The following is a 26,815-nucleotide window of genomic DNA, read 5'->3' on the forward strand; positions in this document are numbered from 1 at the left end:
TGCATTACAAAACACCGACGGGCTTACCTCATACCATTCATGTACGTTTCCATTTAGAGATCCATCTAACGAAATAATCCAAAACATGATACATGCATGTTTCCAATTTGTATTATAACTCGAAAATGCATGCATGCATGTTTCCAATTTGTATTATAAAGAATCTAATAATCGATGAACGAAACTCACGTGATTATCTTTGGAGAATCGCAAACCCTTTCCTGCAATTGCAAACTGTATTCACCTTCATCCTCCTCCTTGGAGCAACTTATCAAAACTTCTTACTTGTTAACTCTGCAAACTGTCTTTCACCACTAGTTGATTAGAGATTTATCGAAGCTCGTCTTCAATGTTGAATCATATCCATCGAAATTGCGCATCTCTTTGAAAACTCATTGAACCTATATATTTCTTTACTTTTCATGTACTATTTGAGTTTTAAGTAGCCAGTGTGCACTTCCCTCTTTTGAGGATTTAATGGAATAAAGTGATTGTTTCACCAAAACAACCTTAACTGTAATTGTGTTCAAGAAGTATCTGCAACAAAGTATTTGTTGAACCTCGTTAAAACTTGTGTGTCTCTTGTCTCTTCTACACTAACATCATATCCATCGAGATTGTGCATCTCTTTGAAACTCATTAAGTTTGATGATTGATTAGTAGTAAATGTTTAGATGATATTGCTTATAGGGTACTTAAACTATAACTTTAACATAGAATGAAAAATTCTAATATATATGAAGTCAAGAAACAAAAAAAAAAATTGTACTTGAAATTATAATATTTTGTCTAAGAGCTTGAAAATGTATATATATGTAAAGTTATTTCTAGCAACTTTAAAAGCCAGCCATGTAGTTAAAGCTTTGTTAAAAAAAAAAGGTCATTTTTGAAAATAAATCTTTTTCTATGTTCATTTTCAAAAATATATGTTTTCTATATACAAAATGACTAAATTCTAAATCCTAAACTCCAAATAATAAATCTACCTCTTAAAACTTAATGACCAGACCTTTTTATTTTATTTTAATATAATAATTAACTAGTGATACTCACAAACACCCTAGCAACAGTCAATACAAACAGCAGAAATAACAACAACATTAAACCAGCAATTATCCAACAAAAAATCTAATAAATAATTAACTATTATTCAATAATTAACAATTATTCAATCTAACATAAGCCGATAAATAAATCATCCAACAATTTCATGAAGCATTAAACCAGCATCCTAACAACATTCTAATGACCCGACTCTAGCAACCTAACAGAAGTCAGACATCAATCAAACGAACCACTAGAACATCCTCCTCTTTATCGCCTTGATTTTACAGTCACACTTTTGCTTTATGTGCACCACAAAAAGAATGGGACGCATGAGTTACCAGAAATATTTAATGATGCGATCCTCCCATCCACCGGACTATACACATAAGCGAAAAGACAAACACAAACATTTCACAAAAAGAAAGCAAACCAGACTACTCTGAACATATATGTCGACTGAAACCCCTCATCGTCATGGTCGAGTCTGAACCCTTGCGTCGATCGACGCACTGCTTGCATCGATCGATGCTTCCTCGTGTCTCCACCAAAACCCTTGTTGCATCGTGTAACGCCACGATCGCCAGCTCTTAGTGGGCCCGATGTCCAATCCCAGTCCATGGGTCCATTTTCCTCAACGGGCCTCATATCCTCTCACTAGGCCCGTGAGCTCATCCATATCTGACAGCCAGTTTGCTACATCTGGAAGGCTTTAAAGACTTGTTTACCGTCCCTACAAATCACCACCTGTGTTTTAACCTCACTCGCACAGCTCCAACAATCACTTCTCGTAAGGTCACACATCCTAAGACTTCTCCAACTCAAGCACGCTTTACTGTGGAGTTCTCTCAGGACTCTTGACCGAAAAGATAAGTGCACTTTGGTGACATAGATTGATGTGAGCGCCGGACAGGAAGCCGACCAAGACACGCTGGACGCGACCGAGATGCCTTACCAAGACACACCAGATGCAGCCAAGACGCCTACTGCGAACGTGGCCAAGGCACCAATAGTTCTCCCGGGAGCCATGACTCGATCAAGGAGCTCAGCAAAGGCGACCAAGCAGCAGATCAACCTCTTCGTACGATCGTTCATGCAAAAACACCCAGCCAATGAAGAGCCTGAAGGTTCAGTTCGCGTGGCCTTCACTCTTACCCAAGAGTGAAGGCAAACAAAGTCACTAAGGTGAGGAATTGTACTCTTTTTCCTCACTCCGGGTTTTTTCCCATTGGGTTTACCGGAGGAGGTTTTAACGAGGCAAGCAACCTAGTGCAAAACGTCTAAGGTCAAGTCGCTTCCCACGTCAAGGCCAAAGGCGGTTATCTTTCTTTCCTTTTGTTTTTAGTTTAATTTGAACTTGGAATATTCTCTTTTGAACATTGAGAGTGTTTTGTGGCTAAGCGTGTTAGTCAAAGGAGGGGACGTGTTCTATTTGCAAAGAGAACACGTCAAAGGACGATGTGCGGACCAAGATGAGTCCGCGTGTCCTTAAGCCCCTTCCTAAACCTAGCTATTTAAACCCCTCTTAGCTCTCTTGTAGTTCTTTAGACTTGAATGAAAATAAAACTTTTCTCAAAGAGAGATTCTTTGATCTTGTCTTCTTCATTTCATTAGTTCAATCCGGGATTGTCTAAGGAAAGAACCCTAGCTAACTTCGAACCTGATTCGTTGCTAGTTAGCGACCGTATCAAGAGGAGAGCCAAACCTCTTGTGTCGTCACTCAATCCCCCTCCTCTTTCACCGTTCTATTTCATCTCGTAACCACCATCGCGTCCCACCGTAACCTCTCTTAGTCGTTCCGCATCCATTCCATCCGTATCGCATCCGTCCGACCTGAACGTGGCTTCATGACCATTCTTCCGATCGGCTCGTTGCAATCTCTTCAACCTCCATTTCCCTCATTTGTTTTCTTCCTAGATCCGAAGCCACAAGCCTTGTCCGAGGAAAGCATTGTCTAGAACGAGCTGTCCAAGAGCTCTTCTCTTATCCGTTCCGCAAGCGCGACCTTCGGTCACATCAGCTTGGTATCAGAGCTTCAAATCTCCTGGAAGGTTGTTTCGTTCTAAAACTCTTTCCTTTTGTTTAAAGCTTCGATCTTTAGCTTGTTAGGTAGCTTAGTATGCATCCTCTCGTTTCGCATGTTCCGATTAGTCATTTGGTTTAATTTGGTGCATCTTTGGTGTTGTTAAGAGTTGGTTTAGGTTGTTAAGCGTTTGTTTTGTTCATCTTGTTCGTCTTAGTGTTCATCCGTGTTCTTGTGTAGAAACTTTAGATCGATAAAGCTAGGATCTTGTTGCATAAACGTGTTTTTACTTTTGGTCATAAAGCATTTCTTGTCGCGTAGTACTTTTGCTTTATTGCTTTTGTTTAGTCATAGGTTTGAATTTGGTGAAGCATTTGGTGACGAAATAAGAATATATTGTGTGGTCCTATTGAACGAGTGATACTCACGCGTTGAGCTTTTGTTTTGTTTTGCGAGGTTTAAATTCAAACCGCGTCACCAAGCTACACGTCACCATAGACCGTACGGACGATGGCCAAAGAACCACCCCCTGCACCACCCGAGATAGGAGCCACCCTCGCCGCGTTACGAACCGGCATAGAGAAGCTCGTAGAGCGTTTAACATGTATCGAACTGTTAAACCCTCCCCGTGAAGATCCTTTACCCGCAAGGCGACCACGACGAGAACCGGCGAGCGACCAGTCTGATGAAGACTTTGAACCAAGGCCTCGACGACATCATCGACATGACGATCCGTACGATGAAGCCCCAAGGCACCACGAACCAGCTCATAAGATGATAGCATGGAGCACCTATACTCGTTCCACGCTTATCTGTAGTTACGCAAGGTTCAATATGCCGTAGCTCAGTTCACCGACCACGCCTTCACCTGGTGGGATCGCCTTGAAGCTGAGCAACACCGCAACCGAGAACGACCTATCACCGTTTGGGAAGTCTTAAAGGTCAAGATGCGACGGTGCTACGTACCCTCGTTCTATCACCGTGAGCTCCAGAAGAAGTTCTGGAGGCTCACTCAAGGCACACGCACCGTAGAAGAGTAATTCGAGGAGTTTGAGCATTTACGCAACCGTTTGCAAGTCAACGACTCCGAAGAGTCACACATGGCATAGTTCTTGGACGGGTTACAAGAACGCATCACGCGCAAGGTCGAGCACCTGCCCTATCAAACCTTTGAGGAGTTGTTGCATCTCTCTGTGCAAATTGAGAGTCAGATTAAGAAGAAGAACGCCTCCGTGACTCGCACCAGAACTCAGAGAACTCCAAATTGGTCTCCTAACGCATCATCATCAAACCGTTTCCAAGAGAAGCCAAAGGCGACCAATGCTGACACAAGGTTCAAACCGAGAGAGCCGGCCACCAATGAGTGCCAAGATCCGCGACGCAACACTACCGACATCCAGAGCCGTGATATTGCGTGTTTCAAATGTCAAGGGAGAGGCCACTACTCTCGCGAGTGTCCGAACGCACGCACCATGATCCTTACCGAATCAGGCGAGCTCGAGTCCAACGACGAGGCGACCGAAGAAAACGTTTGAGTAGAGGCGGAGCTGGAAGAAGCTATAGCCGAGCCCGATGTAGGAGAGCTCTTGATGATTCGCTGCATCCTAAGCACCAACGTAGCAGCCGCCGATGACGCAAACCAGCGCGACAACATCTTCCACACTAGGTGCACTGTAAGTGGTAAAGTTTGTCGCTTGATTATAGACGGTGGATCTTGTACCAATGTTGCAAGTTCTAGTCTTGTCAAGAAATTGTCTCTTGTGACCACAAACCACCCTCGTCCCTATCGTTTAAAATGGTTGAATGACAAGACCGTGATCCATGTCAAGGAATATGTCATGGTCTTGTTTAGTGTCACTCCGGACCAAGTCCTATGCGACGTGGTGCCTATGCAAGCTAGCCACCTCTTATTGGGGCGACCATGGCAGTTTGATAAGCAAACCACGCATTGCGGCCACACAAACCAATATTTCTTCGTCCATGACAACAAACGTATTTGCTTGAAACCCTTGAACCCCACGCAAGTTCATGAAATGCAAAGTAGGTTGTCTAAAGACTCGGACGATAAATAGAACTTTTTGATTCAGTATGGTGATGTTAGGAAGTCCATTAGGGACACTAGCCAAGTGTTACTGATGGTTTTCCGAGATTCATTGCTTTCAGGCCTTGAAAGATCGATAGACGCCCTACCGGAGGTGATACGTGACGTCCTTGGGGGCTTCTCCGATGTGTTCCCTGAAGAACTTCCTGAAGGTCTACCACCGATCAGAGGCATTGAACACCAAATTGATCTCATTCCAGGATGTCACAGCTACCTAACCGGCCAGCCTATCGAGTCAACCCCAAAGAGGTGAAGGAGCTGGAGCGTCAAGTGTCCGACCTCATGGCGCAAGGATACGTTCGTGAAAGCTTGAGCCCGTGCGCAGTTCCTGTTCTCCTCGTGCCCAAGAAGGACGGTTTGTGGCGCAGGTGTGTTGACTATCGAGCTGTCAACAACATCACCATCAAGTACCGACATCCTATTCCGAGGCTTGATGATATACTCGATGAACTAAGTGGCGCCAGCGTCTTCTCAAAGATCGATTTGAAGAGTGACTACCATCAAGTTTGCATGAAGGAGGGCGATGAATGGAAGACAGCCTTCAAAACAAAATAGGGTTTGTACGAATAGTTGGTAATGCCATTCGGTCTTTCTAACGCCCCTTCTACATTTATGCGTCTCATGAACCACATTTTAAGAGCTTTCATAAATAAGTTTGTAGTGGTTTACTTTGATGACATCCTCGTGTATAGCTCTAGTCTGTCCGAACATGTTAAGCATTTGGAATCTGTCTTGTTTACTCTCTGCGAAGAGCAACTGTACGCCAACTTGAAAAAGTGCATCTTTGCTGCTGATGAATTAGTGTTTTAAGGTTTTGTTGTAAGTTCACAGGGCCTTAAGGTCGATGGAGAGAAGATACGCACGATAGAGGAGTGGCCTACGCCAACAAGCATCACACAAGTCCGATTGTTCCAAGGTCTCGCGAGCTTTTATTGGAGGTTCGTGAAGGACTTCAGTACGATCGCCGCACCCCTCACCGCCGTGATCAAGAAGAATCAGGAGTTTAAGTGGGGAAAAGAGCAAGACCGAGCGTTCACCGAGCTCAAGCGCCGCCTAACGCAAGCCCCTTTGTTGACCTTACCCGACTTCAACAAGACATTTGAAGTTGAATGTGACGCTTTGGGAGTTGGGATCGGTGCGGTTCTTACTCAGGGAGGCAAGCCCGTGGCGTACTTCAGTGAGAAACTTAGTGGTGCAGCACTCAACTACCCGACTTACGACAAGGAACTATACGCCCTCGTCCGAGCAATGGAGGTTTGGCAACACTACTTGTTGGCGCGAGAGTTCATGATTCACACCGATCACGAGACGTTGAAGCATCTTCGCGGCCAAACCAACCTCAAGAGAAGACACGCGAAATGGTTGGAGTTCGTTGAGTCATTCCCATACGTCATCAAGTACAAGAAAGGGAATGAAAACGTGGTAGCCGATGCTTTGTCAAGAAGGCACACTCTCATCACTACAATAGACGCTCGAGTGTTGGGTTTTGAAAGAATCAAGGATGCATACGCTGGAGACGCTGAGTTTGGTGACTGTTTCCAGAATCATGGGAAGGGGATTTACACCGAGTTCTATCTTCATGAGGGATTCCAGTTCCGCGGCGGACGGCTTTGTATCCCAATCGGGTCCATTCGCGAGTTGCTTGTATGAGAAGCTCACAACAGAGGCCTGTCAGGTCACTTCGGCATCACCTAGACGCTAGCCGTGCTTCAAGAGCATTTCTACTGGCCGATAATGCGCAGCATTGTCGAGAAGCACTGCGGACGTTGCATAGTGTATCGAGCCTCGAAGTCGACAACGCACCCACACGGCCTCTACATGCCCTTACCGGTGCTCACATCGCCTTGGATTGACTTGTCTATGGATTTTATCCTCGCCCTACCTCTCTTAGCGCATAAGGATAACATTATGGTGGTTGTGGACAGGTTCTCAAAGATGGCACACTTTGTACCGTGCAACAAGAACAATGACGACGTGCAACTGGCGAACTTGTTCTTCAGTCAAGTGATCAGGCTTCATAGCGTGCCACGCACTATCATCTCTGACCGAGACTCAAAGTTCCTCGGTCACTTCTGGCAAACCAACTGGAGGAAACTAGGCACAAAGCTTCTCTACTCCACCGCCGCTCACCCACAAACCCACGGCCAAACGGAGGTCGTAAACCGATCAATAGGCGCCTTGCTTAGGACGGCGATCGCGAGTAATAAGGGTTCCTGGCTTGAGTGCTTTCCCATCATAGAGTTCGCCTACAACCAAGTCGTCCACTTGTCCACGAAGAAGTCTCCTTTTGAAGTCGCGTATTGGTTCAAACCGCTTACACCATTGGATCTTCTTCCTCTACCACCGGACGAAACCGAGAACCAAGACGGAGCCGCAAGAGCAGAACTAGTCAAGAATCTGCATGAGGAGGTTCGAGCCAACATCAAGAGAAGGAACGAACAATAAAAGCGCTTCTTGAACCAAGGACGCAAGCCGATGTTATTCAAACCCGGCGATTGGGTGTGGTTGAATTTGAGGCCAGAACGGTTCCAGCAGAAGCGCAAGGATAAGCTTAGCCCATGAGGAGACGGTCCATTCCGAGTCGTTGAGAAGATCAATGACGATGCCTACCGACTCGAGCTTCCAGGTGAGTATACCACATCAACTTCTTTCAATGTCACTTACCTCGTTCTGTTTGATGTAGGTGAAGACAGAGATGTTTTGGGGACAAAACCTTTTCAAGGGGGAGGGAATGATGTGAGCGCCAGACAGGAAGCCGACCAAGACACGCTGGACACGACCGAGACGCCTGATTAAGACACACCAGACGCTGCCAAGACGTCTACTTTGAACGCGGCCAAGGTACCAATAGTTCTCCCGGGAGCCACGACTCGATCAAGGAGCTTGGAAAAGGCGACCAAGCAGCAGATCAACCTCTTCGTACGATCGTTCATGCAACAACACCCGGCCAATGAAGAGCTTGAAGGTTCAGTTCGCGTGGCCTTCACTCGTACCCAAGAGTGAAGGCAAACAAAGTCACTACGGTGAGGAATTGTACTCTTTTTCCTCACTCTGGGTTTTTTCTCATTGGGTTTACCGGAGGAGGTTTTAACAAGGCAAGGAGCCTAGTGCAAAACGTCTAAGGTCAAGTCGCTTCCCACGTTAAGGCCAAAGGCGGTTATCTTACTTTCCTTTTGTTTTTGGTTTAATTTGAACTTGGAATATTCTGTTTTGAACGTTGAGAGTGTTTTGTGGCTAAGCGTGTTAGTCAAAGGAGGCGACGTGTTTTATTTGCAAAGAGAACACGTCAAAGGACGATGTGCGGACCAAGATGAGTCCGCGTATCCTTAAGCCCCTTCCTTAACCTAGCTATTTAAACCCCTCTTAGCTCTCTTATAGTTCTTTAGACTTGAATGAAAATAAAATTTTTCTCAAAGAGTGATTCTTTGATCTTGTCTCCTTCCTTACATTAGTTCAATCTGGGATTGTGTAAGGAAAGAACCCTAGCTAACTTCGAACCGGGTTTGTTGCTAGTTAGCGACCGTATCAAGAGGAGAGCCAAACCTCTTATGTTGTCACTCAATCCCCCTCCTCTTTCATCGTTCTATTTCATCTCGTAACCACCATCGCGTCTCAATGTAAACTCTCTTAGTCGTTCCGCATCTATTCCATCCGTATCGCATCCGTCCGATCTGAACGTTGCTTCACGACCGTTCTTCCGATCGGCTCATTGGAATCTCTTCAAACTCCGTTTCCCTCGTTTGTTTCGTTCCTAGATCCGAAGCCACAAGCCTTGTCCAAGGAAAGCATCGTCTAGATCGAGTTGTCCGAGAGCTCTTCTCTTGTCCGTTCCGCAAGCGCGACCTTCGGTCACATCATAGAAGGTCAAATCAATTCTTTTAAACATTTCCGAAAGTCCCTGAAACTAGGGTGTATCACATCGATCGATGCAGACGCGCGAAATATCACCAACAATAATCTCTCTTGACTTCTCTCGGTTCCAACCATCGCCACAACGTCCGTGATGCCCAAAACCACCATCAACATGCCACAATCACCACCACAATCCCTCACAAACAAGCACACAAGTAATAAATCACTCAAAATACACATCTAATCGCTTAGATAAGTCTTGATCTTTTAATCACCTTATAAACAAGAAGATTCTGAACGAAAACGACAAGAATCACACCACAGAAAGCTCCCCACAACGTCCTTATCCACAGATCTTCACTCAAAAAACCTATCTACCAAAAAACGGCTTAGAACTCATCACGAACGCTCACAAGAACTTTTCAAAGAGAAAACTCTTCTTCTCAAGTGTTTAGAACAACAAAACGGCTAATCAAAGTCTAGGGCGTAGAGCTTCCTTTTTTATAAGCAAGCTCTAGGTTTTCTTCATTAAACCGCATCGAACTGGAGACATTGGAAACAACCCGAGTGCAAACCACACAATAGTGTCGATTGATGCCCTGACCTTGGCGTTGATCGATGCTCAAACCGTATATCTGATTCGCGGGTGTTACAAAACTATACGCTAAATGTAAAATAGAGAACCCAAAAATTAAAAAAATTAAAAAAATAACTTTAATTATTAATTTAACATATTATAATTATCTGGGCAAAAAATAAATTGCCCAAAAAACAATAGTTTAAGAAAAGTAATATCTCAATTAGGACAGTTCTAATAAATTCTTATAAAAAAATTAATAATTCAATGAAATATACCTTAGGTTTATAAACAAACAATATAATATCGTATTACTAAAATGACCAGTAGTACTTTTATATTTATGAATCATAAAATATCTAGAGTCCAATCTAGTCACAATTTCATCATAATGCATGTGAACTAAATTGTTCCACAAGTAAACTTGATCAAAATATAGACTATAACTAAGTCTTTTTAATTTTAAATTCTTGATTAATAACAGACTTTATTATTTTTCAACTATACTAAATAATAAACTTATTTATAGCTGTTGACGAGATGATAATAATAAAGATATATAGACTATAATCAAGTCTTTTTAATTATTATTTTTATGTACATGATATATATGTCATGGGGCCACCCACATATCGAGCATAATATAAACTTAATTTAGAATAAGCATAATCACACACGTTTTACTGTATTTAACACAAACAATGTTAAATACTACTAGTATAATTTTCTAATTTTATAATATAATACGATCATATATATTACCAAGAAAAAGAAGATGAATCACTCAGTTGTCAATTTACACAATAACGATTACATAAATACTATACAGACTTTTTTTTGGGAGATATATATCAGTTGTACTTCTTTATTAGCACATTTGTAAACATTCACAATAATAATAATAACACTAAATCTCAAAACTAGTAAAAATCAAAATTTCATACAAAATGTAGTGATGCTTAAGTACTTAAAGGTTTCTCTAAAAATGATCGAATTCATCAAAAGTCATCATAGTTATTTTTGGCATCTTATATATATATATAGTGTTGACCCTTTAAGCTTTTAGATTTTAGATATTATATAAAAAATAACATATGGTCAGTATAATTAGTAACCTATATAACGTTTGTTTTTTTCTATTAATTAATTAGTGGCAAGATTAGTAATTTTTGTAATGATGGCTACTAATACATTGTATGGAAAAAAAAAGACTTGTTGGATCTAAAATACTATTACATATTGAAAAATGAAATAATCAAAAAAAGACTTCTCAATTTCCACTGATTATCCATCGGAAAGAAGAGAGCATTTATGCAGCTGTTCAATATTAATAATAAAGATATATAGACTATAATCAAGTCTTCTTTATTGTTATTTTTATGTACAAGAAGTATGTCATGCCGCCACCCACCTATATTAGAGCATTTTATAAACTTAATTCACAATAAGCATAATCACACACTTTTTATTGTATTTGACACATTCAATGATAAATACTACTAGTATAATTTTTCGAAATTTATACTACCTAAATAGTGCGAATGTAATCACACTAAATCCCAAAATTGATTACACTAAATCTCAAAATAAATTTAACACATTTAATAAAGTCATAATACAAATATGAGTATTCTTAGGAATCATGTCTTTGGCTAACATATATGCAGGCTTGTTACAAGCAAATTGGCATTCTCTGAACTTTCCTTGCCATGAAGGAACCACTCTTATCCAATTAAAAACTCCAAAGTTAATATTATGACCAGTAATAAGTTTCATTACTTCTTTGGTATCTCCTTCAAAGGAAACCCTTGTATAACCTTTGCTCCAACGGTTTGTTTTCTTTGAGCGTGTCGACATGCCCCTAAGATAGCACCTCCAGTTTTTGATGGCCGCTCTCGATCATAGTTACCAACTAGTTGCATGCACTTCATCCAACCACAATTGGGTATCTTCCAGTGAGTAGCAGCTGTAGTCCGTTTTTGCAGTTAGACGTTCATCTTGATCGTGTCATTCTTTCGCATGAGTGAGAGCTTGGCTTATTATCTTTGGCCATGAAATGTTATTGTTTTGAAATATATATAAGATCGTTGCGAGAAGTCCAAATTTGCCAAAGAATCGAGTAGACGTGTTGCATTTAAAGATTTCTTGCATCAACCAATGTTATTTTCATACAATCTTATATCATATTCTACAAAATAGATAAATTTGTTTTACATAGTATATAGATTTTCACAATATCATAGAACTAAATTAGAAATTACTAATTTAAATAAGAGTAACTCGTAATAAGTTAATATAAGGTGTTTATTTATTAACAGGAGGAGGCTTTCTTTTGTGACCTATTAATTAGTTTTTAATGTTTATGGTGGAGAGGTATACATATCCTCTATTAATATAAAACTATATGTATAAATCTCAGACATATAATTAAGCAAAAAAAAGCATAAGATGGTAAAATTAGGATCTTTGGAATGAGCTTAGTAAATTAATGGTCACAACATTTAACAAAGACTTTTTGTTTTTGTTTTCGAAATCAATAATTGAATTTGTCTGAATTATTCTTTTAAATATTTCAAAATATGTCTTTCCAAAATCACTATAAATAGAGAAGGGAAGCACCCACTTAGTTTGTATCACCACCACTACAAAGGCACAACAAACAAAGAAACACAGAGCTAGAGAAAGCATTTTGTTAAAAGACTTAATTTGAGACCAAAAAAATGGCTGATACTAATGAGGAAATGGGAGCCCCCTCCGTGGTAAAAGCTTCGTACTGGAACCCAGATGGAGAGGACAAGGATCCCGCAACCTCGGCCCAAACGATTCCCTCAGCTCTCTTCACTCACCTTTTCTGCGCCTTCGCCGATCTCGACGCTGACACCAACAAAGCTTTCATCTCCGAAGTGCACGCACAGAGATTTGCCACCTTCACTGAAACTGTCAAGATACGAAACGACCAGGTGAAGACCCTCTTGTCGATCGGCGGAAGACTTGGAAACAATTCTGCGTTTGCGTCCATGGCAAGTAAACAGCAGTCACGGAAAAAGTTCATTGATTCTTGGATTTCGATCGCTAGATCAAACGGATTCAATGGTCTCGATTTAGCCTGGGAGTACCCGAACAATGAGACTGAGATGACCGACTTTGGGGCCCTAGTTGGAGACTTGCGATATGCGGTTGACGCCGAGCACAGACGCACCAGCAAACCGACTTTGCTGTTGACGGCTGCCGTTTACTACTCCTCGGTTTACAAGACTTTTACCTACCCGGTTAAAGTGATGAAAGATAACTTGGATTGGGTTAATATTATAGCCTATGAACTTTACACACCGCTGTCGTACCCCCACTTTACCGCTCCACCCGCCGGTCTGCACGCTTTTTCTTTGGACGAAGGTATAAGCATAATAATTTCCCTACGATTCAGATAATAAAAGAGGAGATGTTTAGGTGAGTAGTCTTTTTGGCTTAACTGATATAGAATTTGATAATTTGGCTGATATATTTATATATAGATCGAAGCGGCGACTCTGGTTTTAGAAAGTGGGTTGAGGACGGACTTCCCAAGAATAAAGCAGTCTTTGGATTTCCATACGTTGGCTATGCCTGGACTCTCCAAAACGATATGGATAACGGCTATCATGCCGCCGCCTCCGGAGTAGCCAAACATGAGGACGTATCTGAGGATGGTTCTATAAACTATGATAAGATACAGAAGTTCATAACTGATGAGAAAGCAGCACATAAGTATGACTCCCCAGTTGTCGGGAATCATTGTTTCGCCAACAAGATTTGGATTGCGTACGACGATACTGAGAGTGTGACGGCCAAAGTGACATACGCTAAGCAGAACGTTCTGCTTGGTTACTTTGCCTGGAACGTTGGAGCTGACGTTAACACTGTTCTATCCACCGCAGGTTCGTCTCTTTTTTCTTTTTCTTTTCTTTTTTTCTTTCATTTATATTCTTTCATTAAATATTCTCTTAAACTTACAGCATGGAAAGCATGGTCTGGTTAATTGACAACCATATCGGATCGGAGGAGTTCCCACAACGATAAGTGAATGAAGAAATAAATAAATAAAAGACGAGTGAAGAATAAAACATGTTTGCTTTATGTTATTGTAAGATAAAATAAAATAAAACTTGTCTGTCTGCTTGTATGCTGTTTTCTGTAACTAAAAATAAAATAAAAAATGCTTGCTTTTTTATATAATCACTGTAAACCCAAATAAAAAAAATGGTTTAATTTCTAAGAAAAAATGTATTACAAAACACCGACGGGCTTACCTCATACCATTCATGTACGTTTCCATTTAGAGATCCATCTAACGAAATAATCCAAAACATGATACATGCATGTTTCCAATTTGTATTATAACTAGAAAATGCATGCATGCATGTTTCCAATTTGTATTATAAAGAATCTAATAATCGATGAACGAAACTCACGTGATTATCTTTGGAGAATCGCAAACCCTTTCCTGCAATTGGAAACTGTATTCACCTTCATCCTCCTCCTTGGAGCAACTTATCAAAACTTCTTACTTGTTAACTCTGCAAACAGTCTTTCACCACTAGTTGATTAGAGATTTATCGAAGCTCGTCTTCAATGTTGAATCATATCCATCGAAATTGCGCATCTCTTTGAAAACTCATTGAACCTATATATTTCTTTACTTTTCATGTACTATTTGAGTTTTAAGTAGCCAGTGTGCACTTCCCTCTTTTGAGGATTTAATGGAATAAAGTGATTGTTTCACCAAAACAACCTTAACTGTAATTGTGCTCAAGAAGTATTTGCAACAAAGTATTTGTTGAACCTCGTTAAAACTTGTGTGTCTCTTGTAGGTACTTGAGGTAATGAAACACCAAGCTCCCGTAACAAAGAACAAACCCACATAACTTCAGAGGACGTGTTAGAAACTGACCTATATTCATCTTCGGTAGAAGAACGAACGACACCTCGCTGTTTCTTAGACGTCCATGACATAGGATTGTAACCAAGATAAACGATATATGCATTTGTAGAGACAAAATCATCAGTATCTCCAGCCCAATCTGCATCCGAGTAAGCATGAAGCTGAAAAGGATTCTCCCTCCTGAGACAAATACCATGTGAAGATGTACAATTCAAATATCTGAGTATCCGCTTGGCCGCCTTCCAGTGCTCATCCGTGGGCATATGCATGTATTGGGATAAGCGATTCACTGAATAGGAGATATCTGGGCATGTAAAAGCAAGATATTGTAAACTACCAACAACACTTCTATACATGGTCGGATCCGGAAGCTTGGAACCAGAGTTAAGAGAGAGCTTTGGAGATGTGGCCATCGGAGTGTGTACCGGTTTGGACATGAGCATGTTCGTCTTTGCAAGCAAATCCAAGATGTATCAACGCTGATTCAGGTGAAGACCAATGGAGTCACGGCGTGCCTCAATGCCAATGAAATAGGACAGATCCTCATGATCTTTAACTGAAAAACGAGTAGCTAAGCTATCCAAGGTATGAGCATGTATACGATGGACGAGCCTTTCCGAAGAATGAAGAGAGAAGTATCAGCAACAGAATTGACAAAACCCACCGCAGACGGGACTGAATGTCTCCAGACTTCTGAGCCTTTCATAGTTGATTTAACAACGGGACTAAATGTCTCCAGACTTCTGATTGATTATGAAATCAAGACCAGACTTCTGATTGTACCCTTTGGCAACTAAACGAGCTTTGTATCTGTTGATGGAGCCATCAGAATTGTATTTGGTTGTGAAAACCCAGCGACAACCCACGATACTGACTGGATACGACGGTTTGGGAACTAAATCCCATGTGTGATTCCGTAATTGTGCATTGATTTCATCAGTGAGAGCCTGCCGGAAACGATCATCTTTAAGAGCTTGATTTGCCGTTCGTGGTTCAGGAGCCGAGACTTGAGCAGTGAGAGAGTATTTCTTGTTCGGTTTGACAATGCCCTGCTTTGCTCTTGTAGTCATAGAATGACGATTAGTGGCGGGTGGAGGTGGTAGAACAGGCAACGGAGATGGTGGCAGTGGTGAACATGGCAAAGATGAGGAAGTAGATGACGGCGAGGGAGAAGGTGTGGTAACCGGAGAGGGAGGGTTAGTGGTGGTCGATGGCGAAACAGGGGAAGGCAGAGTGTCAACATGCGAAGGTGGAGATGTGGTTCGGTTCGGTTCAATTTGTGGAAGCAGTTTAATTTGTTGGTTTGTGCGAATATTTGGTGATAGAGACAAGGGATGGATCGAGTTTGTGTTTAGAGGTTGTGGCTGGGCCGGGGGCTGCGGCCCATTTTGTCTTGGAGCAGTGGGCTCAGAGGAAGAGGGGGAAGAAAACGAAGAAGTCGGAGATAGAGGACATACCTGAGATGACGATGCCGGGACCGATGATGAATTCAGTGAGGAAGGAGTCGGAGTTGATGAAGCAGAAGAGGAGGACGAGTGAAGGATCCCACGAGGGGGCAAGACAGACTGTATAAGTGAAACAGGAGTGGCGGATGAAGTCGGAGACGGTGAGGACGATGCAGCGACAGACGGCGAGGACTTAGCAAACGGGAACTCAGTCTCAACAAATTGGACATGCATGGAGACATAAACACGACCAGTGACTTTATCAAGACAAAAATATGCACTTTACGATGGCGAATAACCAAGAAATACACACTCCTTCGAACGCTCCGCTAGCTTATGAGGCGTATAAGGTCGAAGCCATGGGAAACAGGTACACCCAAAAACTCTTAGCTTCGTGTAGTTGGGAGTGGTCATGAATAGTTTCTGATAGGGAGATTGGTTAGACAATACTGGCGTTGGTAATCTGTTGATGAGATAAACAGCCGTGAAAGAGCAAACGGCCAATACGTTTTGGGCATCGAAGCATGGGAAAGCAGAGCGAGACCAGTTTCCACAATGTGCCTATGTTTGCGTTCAGACATCCCATTGTGTTCAGGCATGTGCGGAGGAGAGGTGAAGTGAGCAATCCCGTGTGTAGATAAGTAGGTACGAAGCGCAATGTACTCACCACCATTGTCATAGTACAAAGTTTGAATCCTCTCACAAAATTGATTTTCAACAAGGGCTTTGAAGGCGATGAAGGTATGTTTCACATCCGACTTGTTTTTGAGTGGATAAAACTATGTGTAACGGGTGTAATGATCCACAAAAATGAGATAATATTTGTAGTTATCAAGAGAAAGGATAGGAGATGTCCAAACATCAGTAAAAAGATATTGTAAAGGTCTGGTGGATTGAATAGAGGAAACAGCAAAAGGCAGTTTGTGTGTTTTATTAAGTAAACAATCAGAACAAGAAAAATGTTTAGAGGAAGAACAAGAAAGTGGTAAAGAAAACTTTGAGACAATCATGTTTAAGATAGAAGATGAAGGGTGGCCAAGCCGAGAATGCCAGGAGGATATAGTTGTTTTCGAACTGGGAGATGCATACAGAGCGTGAATGTGAGAAGCTGTCATCGGCCACTCATACAGTTCTCCTTTAGTCTTGCCTTGGAGTAAGGGAGCCCCCGTGTGAAGATCCTTCACCTGAAAGGAAGCAGGAGCAAATTCAACAGTTACGTGATTAGAATTGCATAACCGATAGACTGAAATAAGATTTTTGTGTATGTTGGGTACACATAAGACATTTTCTAAAGCAAGAGGTCGAGTAAGAGAAGGCAAAGTCGTCAAACCCTAATGTTAGTTATTTTCAAACCAGAACCATCACCGATCAAGACCTCATCATTGCCCGAGTATGGTTGATGCAAAGAAAGATTTTGGAGATCCGATGTAATATGGTGTGTAGCACCACTATCCAGCATCCATGGATCAGAGTTGTTGGGTGAACCGAGAGCAAGGTTCGCACGCGGCTGCCAGGGCGTGAAAGGATTGCTGTTTTGCGGGCGAGAAAAAGACACATGATGCTGAAGCTGAGGACACCTCCGAGCAGAGTGGCCTTGAACGTTGCATAACTGACATTTGCCCAAGTATGGGCGAGGCTGACGATTATCAGATCGTGAAGAGGACAGCCAGTTATTGTTAGAATGCTGCTTGTTTTGATTATTATGGCGATTGTTGTTGTTGTTGTTGTTGTTGTTGTTGGCAGGACGATGAGTCACGACATTAGCTGTCATAGGTAGCATAACCAGCGTTGCTTTGGACAAGAGCTTGGCTTCTCGAGTGCGCAACCTCTCATGGACATATGGAATCGTAGGAGAGACATCACGAGCCTCAATTTGGTCGATGATAGGACGGTAGTCCTCTGGTAAACCCGCAAGAATCAAGTCAATTTGATCATCATGATCCATTGGTTTACCCAGATTAGCGAGAATGTCAAACCTGGTGGTAAGACCTTGGAGATACTCATCAATAGTATGAGATCCCTTAGTCCATGTCTGTAGCTGATCCTTCAGCTGTTGAACGTGTCCTCTACTCGCCTTAGCATACGTCTCCGCAAGAGTACTCCAGATCTCAGAGGAAGTGGTTGTACGAGAAAGAATTGGCTGAACATTAAGCGAGATAGCACCCAAAAGAGCACTATAAATCAACTTGTCTTGACGTTGCCAATTAACGAAGGCTGGATTATCAGAGACGGCAGTCTCGGGGGTGAGAGTGGGAGATGGAGCCGGCATGGAACAATCAAGATGACCAACAAGGCCATAACCAGCAACAAGAGCATGAACTTGAAGCTTCCACATGAGATAGTTTGTGGGAGTAAGTTTCGTGACATTTGTAATATTGATATGAAGAAGAGTGTGATTAGTGTTTGTGACGATGGTATCAGTCAACGTAGGAGAGGAGGAATCCGACATGGAGAAGAGAAGAGGAAAGAAATTTTTTTTTTTTTTTGTTAAACCCGCTCTGATACCATATAGAAGTTGTATATCGAAGGATGATTCTTATTGATGTATTACAGCTGATATATATACAAGCATAGGACTAAGCTAGGGTATTGTACAAGAGTTATTGAGAATAAATGATAATATATACAGTTAACATATATGAAGATCGTAATCAAATCAGGTCCTATGATTACTCCTTCATAAATTTCCCTACGATTCAGATAATAAAAGAGGAGATGTTTAGGTGAGTAGTCTTTTTGGCTTAATTGATATAGAATTTGATAATTTGGCTGATATATTTATATATAGATCGAAGCAGCGACTCTGGTTTTAGAAAGTGGGTTGAGGACGGACTTCCCAAGAATAAAGCAGTCTTTGGATTTCCGTTGGCTATGCCTGGACTCTCCAAAGCGATATGGATAACGGCTATCATGCCGCCTCCTCCGGAGTAGCCAAACATGAGGACGTATCTGAGGATGGTTCTATAAACTATGATAAGATACAGAAGTTCATAACTGATGAGAAAGCAGCACATAAGTATGACCCCGCGGTTGTCGGGAATCATTGTTTCGCCAACAAGATTTGGATTGCGTACGACGATACTGAGAGTGTGACGGCCAAAGTGACATACGCTAAGCAGAACTGTCTGCTTGGTTACTTTGCCTGGAACGTTGGAGCTGACGTTAACACTGTTCTATCCACCGCAGGTTCGTCTCTTTTTTCTTTTTCTTTTCTTTTTTTGTTTCATTTATATTCTTTCATAAAATATTCTCTTAAACTTACAGCATGGAAAGCATGGTCTGGTTAATTGACAACCATATCGGATCGGAGGAGTTCCCATATATAAAAGTAAGGTTTTGGTCTCTCCTTATTGGTTGATTTTCATTTAATACTTTCTAATTTTTTTATTTTTTTATTTGTTTCTAATTGTTTAATTGCTTTAAATAATATTTAAGACACAATTAACACAATACATTTAATTCATACATTAAAATAAAATCATAACTGAAAATAAAATAAATTATGCATTAATCATATTCCACCACTCAATTTTATTCAAACACAATAAATAATATTTGTCACTCCAATAATTTTAAATATAACTTCTATCAATTCTTATCATATAAATAAGCATTGCCTCATTCTCTCATATTGACATTTTTTACTTTTTCATTTTCAGATTCTCTCATTCTCTTACACAATATCTCAAATCATTTTTTGTGTGTTTTTTATGTTTTCAATTTCTTATTTTTGTTGTATGGGTTACAAAAAACCTAATGAAATATCATTGTAAAATTTTAATTTTAGAGACTACATGATATATATATATATATATATATATATATATATATATATATATATATATATATATATTTACACTGTTTTTATATTTAAAGATTCATCTCATTATCTAATTTGGATTATCATCTTCTAAGTAATCATTCTCTCCTCCTCTCTCATCAATATCAAATGTTGTTATATTTAATATGTATTGTAAGAGTTTGATTCTATATTTTAATTTAGAAAGTATTATATATAATTAACATTGTTTTCAATTTATATTTTATTTATATAAAAATAAAATATTTTTTTTATATTTCTTTCCTTTCAAATCTATTCATAATTATTTTTAAAATTTCCATAGCTAAATTTAAATTCACAAATGTTGGTTTTAACAAAAAATCAAGTTTATTTGAGAATCTGTTTCAAAAGATTTATCTTCATTATCTATTTTAGATTAGCATCTTATAAGTCATTATTTTCATACTCTTACAATATTCACCACACAATAAGGTCATGAAGTTGAAAAGATTCATCTCTAATTCTCTATTATGTACTTTGGTTATCTCACATATTCATGTATTATTTTAAATAATTTAGAATGATCGATATAATTATCTATTTATAAAGTCTATTTTATTTTGTAAAGTCTATATTTTTTTGTGATCCAATAGATAAATATGTAAAGATCAATATAATATTCCTATTATTTAAGATTTGAGGTTTTGAAAACAAAAAGAACTTAATTATAAAAAAATTGATTTTCTTGATTTAAGCAAAATGAAAAATGATTCCAAAAAGAAATCAAGTGTAACTGGAAGTGAAATATAGAAAATAATATAATTATTCAAATACCATTTAACTAAATCCTCTAAAGATGAAACTATTAGTATGAAATCTAGCACTATAAATTAAATTGATGAGTGAAAAAAAAAACGAAAGGATTGAAGTTATTCTTGGGGTTTTAAAAAATCTTTAGATTGAAGTTCATATAATCTTTAAAAACAAAACTAATTTAGTTTGTCACTTCAAAAGTAATATTTTCAATTTGGAATATTATGTGTGAGTGTTGAGTTTATATCAACAAAACAATCAAAAAGTGTAAGTTTAAATTTTGATTGAGCCACTTGGTATTCCTTTTCTTTTAAGTCAAAAATAAATTAAAATATTTATTTATAATTAACCCACTTTAAAGGCATTTTAAGTCTACCTTTAACTTAAATGGAACTCCTACCCAATAATTTTACATTCATTCCTCCAACTAATATATTTATCTTTCAAGAAAAAATGTTTTTGATAAAATTTAAATCTTTTTAATTATTTTAATTGCTTTAAACTTTGAAATGAGGAATATTCTAATATACAATAATTTTATAAGTAGTTACTAAACTTTTTGATAATTTTATTTGATTCAATTTTACTATACTACAGTCTTATGTTTACAATGTCATTAAAAAAAATTCTTTAAATCAATGTTTAACCTCTATAAAACATGATCATAAACATAGATTCCCTCATATTAGGAGAATATTTAAATTTCTATGTTATTATTTATATTAATATAGCTAATCAATTTGTAATAATTTTTTGTAGTATTGGTTAATTTTTTATTTATAGAAAAGTTTATATATTTTAAATTTTGTATAATAAATAACCATACCAAAAAAATGTTGACATGAGTGTTATTTTGAGAAATTGCTATAAATTTTTTTGAGATTCATACATTAGTATAAACTTTTTGAGATTATACATTAGTAAAATAATATTTTAGTTTAAGAAAATTTAAGAAATATAATCAAAACTATTATGCATACAACCACGCATTGCGTGGACTAATTACCTAGTAAATAAATAAAAGACGAGTGAAGAATAAAACATGTTTGCTTTATGTTATTGTAAGATAAAATAAAATGAAACTTGTCTGTCTGCTTGTATGTTGTTTTCTGTAACTAAAAATAAAATAAAAAAATGCTTGCTCTTTTATATAATCACTGTAAACCCAAATAAAAAAAATGGTTTGATTTCTAAGAAAAAATGCATTACAAAACACCGACGGGCTTACCTCATACCATTGATGTACGTTTCCATTAGAGATCCATCTAACGAAATAATCCAAAACGAAACTCACGTGATTATCTTTGGAGAATCGCAAACCCTTTCCTGCAATTGGAAACTGTATTCACCTTCATCCTCCTCCTTGGAGCAACTTATCAAAACTTCTTTGTTAACTCTGCAAACTGTCTTTCACCACTAGTTGATTAGAGATTTATCGAAGCTCGTCTTCAATGTTGAATCATATCTATTTAAATTGTGCATCTCTTTGGAAACTCATTGAACCTATATATTTATTTACTTTTCATGTACTATTTGAGTTTTAAGTAGCTAGTGTGCACTTCCCTATTTTGAGGATTTAGTGGAATAAAGTGATTGTTTCACTGAAACAACCTTAACTATAATGTGCTCAAGAAGTATTTGCAACAAAGTATTTGCTGAACCTCGTTAAAACTTGTGTGTCTCTTGTCTCTTCTACACTAACATCATATCCATCGAGATTGTGCATCTCTTTGAAACTCATTAAGTTTGATGATTCATTAGTAGTAAATGTTTAGATGATCTTGCTTATAGGGTACTTAAACTATAACTTTAACATAGAATGAAAAATTATAATATATATGAAGTCAAGAAACCAAAAAAAAATTGTAACTTGAAATTATAATATTTTGTCTAAGAGCTTGAAAATGTATATATATGTAAAGTTATTTCTAGCAACTTTAAAAGCCAGCCATGTAGTTAAAGCTTTGTTAAAAAAAAAAAAGGGCATTTTTGAAAATAAATCTTTTTCTATGTTCATTTTCAAAAATATTTTTTTTCTATATACAAATGACTAAATTCTAAATCCTAAACTCCAAATAATAAATTCTACCTCTTAAAACTTAATGACCAGACCTTTTTCTTTATTTTAATATAATAATTAACTAGTGATACTCACAAACACCCTAGCAACAGTCAATACAAACAACAGAAATAACAGCAACATTAAACCAGCAATTATCCAACAAAAAATCTAATAGATAATTAACTATTATTCAATCTAACATAAGCCGATAAATAAATCATCCAACAATGTCATGAAGCATTAAACCAGCATCCTAACAACATTCTTAATGACCCGACTCTAGCAACCTAACAGAAGCCAGACATCAATCAAACGAACAACTAGAACATCCTCCTTTTTATCGCCTTAGTTTTACAGTTACACTTTTGCTTTATGTGCACCACAAAAAGAATGGGACGCATGAGTTACCAGAAATATTCAATGATGCGATCCTCCCATCTACCGGAGTATACACATAAGCGAAAAGACAAACACAAACATTTCACAAAAAGCAAGCAAACCAGACTACTCTGAACATATGTGTCGACTGAAACCCCTCATCGTCATGGTCGAGGCTGAACCCTTGCGTCGATCGACGCACTCCTTGCATCGATCGATGCTTCCTCGTGTCTCCACCAAAACCCTTGTTGCATCGTGTAACGCCACGACCGCCAGTTCTTAGTGGGCCCCATATCCAATCCCAGTTCATGGGTCCATTTTCCTTAATGGGCCTCATATTCTCTCACTAGGCCTGTGAGCCCATCCATATCTGACGGCCAGTTTGCTACGTCCGAGAGGCTTTAAAGACTTGTTTACCGTCTTTACAAATCACCACCTGTGTTTTAACCTCACTTGCACAGCTCCGACAATCACTTCTCGAAAGGTCACACATCCTAAGACTTCTCCAACTCAAGCACGCTTTACTGTGGAGTTCTCTCAGGACCCTTGACCGAAAAGATAAGTGCACTTTGGTGACATAGATGGTCAAATCAATTCTTTTAAACCTTTTCGAAAGTCCCTGAAACTAGGGTGTATCACATCGATCGATGCAGACGCGCGAAATATCACCGACAATAATCTCTCTCGACTTCTCTTGGCTCCAACCATCGCCACAACGTCCGTGATGCGCAAAACCGCCCTCAACATGCCACAACCACCACCACAATCACTCACAAACAAGCACACAAGCAATAAATCACACAAATAAGTCTTGATCTTTTAATCACCTCATAAACAAGAAGATTCTGAACGAAAACAACAAGAATCACACCACAGAAAGCTCCCCACCACGTCCTTATCCACAGATATTCACTCGAAAAACATATACCCAAAAACGGCTTAGAACTCATCACGAACGCTCACAAGAACTTTTCAAAGAGAAAACTCTTCTTCTCAAGTGTTTAGAACAACAAAACGTGATAGACTCCTGGTAAGGAATCTGCTTCCCAAGAACACACTCGCAAGGTCTTGAAGATGAACGGTTAGAAAGATGATGATCAATGGGTCAAAGATGCAAAGACAAGATCGACGAAGAAGGTGAAGGGGGTTGATTTGCAGTGGATCGATGAAGATGAAAGGGTGAAAATGATGCAGCAGATAAAAAGGGAATTGAAATGAACTTCTAAGAGAGATGGAAATCTCTTAGACTTCAGGCTCGAGTTCAACTTAGATATGACACACTAAGAAGAAAACAAGTTGAGAAGATACTACACACTTCTCAGATCAAACAAGTAGAAAGAGATTTTTGATTAAAATGTTTGATGAAAAACAAAGAAGAGATACATTGTCTTTTTATAGGAGAAGGGGGGACGAAGGGGAGAAGAGAAATAAAACCCTAGACAGACTTGCAAGAGCTTTAACAAGGTCAAGTTCATGCAAGATGTCTAGGAAATGACAAAACATTAAATGCATTGTTTTTGAATGAAAAAGAGATAGAAAATGGGCCAAGGCCTTTGTAATGAACCTTGGACCACGACTTGGGCTGGCAAAGGAGGCTTGAAAATGTTACTTAGGCCTCATTAAAAACCTTGTCAAGAAAACCCAATGGGACAAAACTTGACCAAGGGAAAAAGAGCGCCAAAGCAACATTTTACCCTTTACCGAGCACCTTGAGCTGTGATCATTGTGAAAGTGGTTTGAGCCACGTCTTCTAGCTTCTTTTCCAGCTCCATAAGTAATCCATTGATGTCTTGGTTGAACCTCTTGGACCGTGACCTTGTTAGAGGACCCGCCAGGACGATCAATGCTTCCTCCGCTGCTTCCACTGGTACAAGCTGCTCCTCTGGTGCTTCCTCTGGTTCAAGCTGCTCCTCCGGTGCTTCCTTTGGTTCAAGCTGCTCCTCAAGTTTGTGTGGTTCGGTTGAGCTATCCATGGTCTCATCATCATCTCCCACTTGAAAAGGATTTGACCTCAAATCCGAATTATCTGCACAATAAGGAGGAAGATCAGAAACATTGAAACTGCCACTAACTTTGTACTTACCTTGGAGGTCGAGTTGGTAGGCATTGTTGTTGATTCGTTTGAGCACTGTGAATGGTCCATCAATCCTTGGCATTAGTTTAGATGCTCGCTCCTCCGGGAAACGTTCCTTCCTAAGATGAACCCACACTTGATCACCCTCATTGAAGATGACTTCTCTACGCCCTTTGTTCGCATACTTCTCATACAGCTTCGTCCGGGCCTCCAGATTCTCCTTAGTCTTTTTGTGAACCTGTTTGACTAAATCGGCCTTTTTCTTGCCATCAAGACTTGATCTCACACTCAAAGGTAAAGGCATTAGATCGAAAGGAGAAGTGGGGTTGAACCCATAAACAATTTCAAATGGAGAAAACTTAGTCGCAGAATGCATAGAATGATTATAAGCAAATTATACATGCGGCAAGCAATCTTCCCAAGTCTTAAGGTTCTTTTTAATGAGCACACGCAACAAAGTAGACAAAGTTCGATTCACAACTTCAGTTTGCCCATCAGTTTGCGGATGACATGTAGTAGAGAAAAGCAACCTAGTTCCTAACTTAGACCACAAAGTTTTCCAAAAATAACTAAGGAACTTAGTATCACGATCAGAAACAATGGTCTTAGGAATGCCATGCAAACGAACAACTTCCCTAAAGAATAAGCTAGCAACATGAGATGCATCATCAGTTTTATGACATGGAATGAAATGTGCCATTTTAGAAAAGCGATCAACCACCACAAAAATAGAATCCTTACCAGCCCTAGTCCTAGACAATCCAACCACAAAATCCATAGATATATCAGTCCAAGGATGCAAAGGAATAGGTAAAGGGGTATACAAACCGTGGGATTGAACCTTAGCCTTAGCTTGTTTACAAGTCGCGCACCGTTCACATAGCCGTTCAACATCTCTTTTCATATGTGGCCAGTGGAAGTGTTCTTGCATCACCTTATAGGTCTTAGCAACTCCAAAGTGACCCATTAAACCACCTCCATGTGCTTCCCTTAGAAACAATTCTCTCAAAGAAGAGTGAGGCACACAAAGTCTAATCTCAAAGAACAAATAACCCTCATGGCGATAATATTTCCCAAAGGCAAACTTCTCACAAGATTGAAATATTTTGCTAAAATTAGAATCATCAGCATACAAGTCTTTTATCTGCTCAAAACCTAGAAATCTTGCATCCAAAGAAGTAAGCAAAACATACCTGCGAGATAATGCGTCGGCTACAACATTATCTTTACCTTTTTTGTACTTGATCACATATGGAAAAGTTTCTATGAATTCGACCCACCGCGCATGGCGTTTGTTGAGCTTTTGTTGACCCTTTAAATGCTTAAGAGACTCGTGGTCAGTATGAATGACGAACTCCTTTGGCCATAGATAGTTCTGCCACGTTTGTAGTGCTTGGACCAAAGCGTAAAGCTCTTTCTCGTAGGTAGGATAACTGAGTGTAGCTCCTCCAAGTTTCTCACTGAAGAAATGCTATAGGCTTATGATCCTGCATCAAAACAGCTCCAATACCTATGCCAGAGGCATCACACTCAATCTCAAAGGTTTTCATAAAATTTGGAAGAATTAAAACAAGGGAATTAGTAAGCTTCTCTTTCAAGGCCTGGAAGGCATTTTTTTGTGCAGCTTCCCATTTGAATCCAACATCCTTTTTAATCACTTCCGTAAGCGGGGCGGCAATAGTGCTGAATTCCTTGACAAACCGTCGGTAGAATCCTGCTAAGCCGTGAAAGCTCCTCACCTCGCTCA

The 26,815-nt window shown here is 39.4% G+C and overlaps 1 protein-coding gene across 1 annotated transcript; it reads left to right on the top strand.

Moving 5' to 3' along the window:
- Positions 1 to 12,227: 12,227 nt before the first annotated feature.
- On the top strand, positions 12,228 to 13,804 carry LOC104773475 (class V chitinase-like). The gene is made up of 3 exons (XM_010498090.2): positions 12,228 to 12,990; positions 13,110 to 13,511; positions 13,590 to 13,804. Exons 1-3 carry the CDS (start codon positions 12,318 to 12,320, stop codon positions 13,610 to 13,612), a joined length of 1,098 nt encoding a protein of 365 aa, XP_010496392.2. The 5' UTR covers positions 12,228 to 12,317; the 3' UTR covers positions 13,613 to 13,804.
- The last annotated feature ends 13,011 nt before the right edge of the window (positions 13,805 to 26,815 follow it).

The sequence above is a fragment of the Camelina sativa genome, chromosome 12 (genome assembly GCF_030686135.1).
Source record: "Camelina sativa cultivar CO46 ecotype springtype chromosome 12, ASM3068613v1".
NCBI lineage: Eukaryota > Viridiplantae > Streptophyta > Magnoliopsida > Brassicales > Brassicaceae > Camelina > Camelina sativa.

Coding starts and splice junctions, on each gene's coding strand:
- LOC104773475 (XM_010498090.2), top strand. CDS start 12,318: ATGGCTGATACTAATGAGGAAATGGGAGCCCCCTCCGTGGTAAAAGCT. Junction 12,991..13,109: donor CGCTTTTTCTTTGGACGAAG/GTATAAGCATAA, acceptor ATTTATATATAG/ATCGAAGCGGCGACTCTGGT. Junction 13,512..13,589: donor CACTGTTCTATCCACCGCAG/GTTCGTCTCTTT, acceptor TTAAACTTACAG/CATGGAAAGCATGGTCTGGT.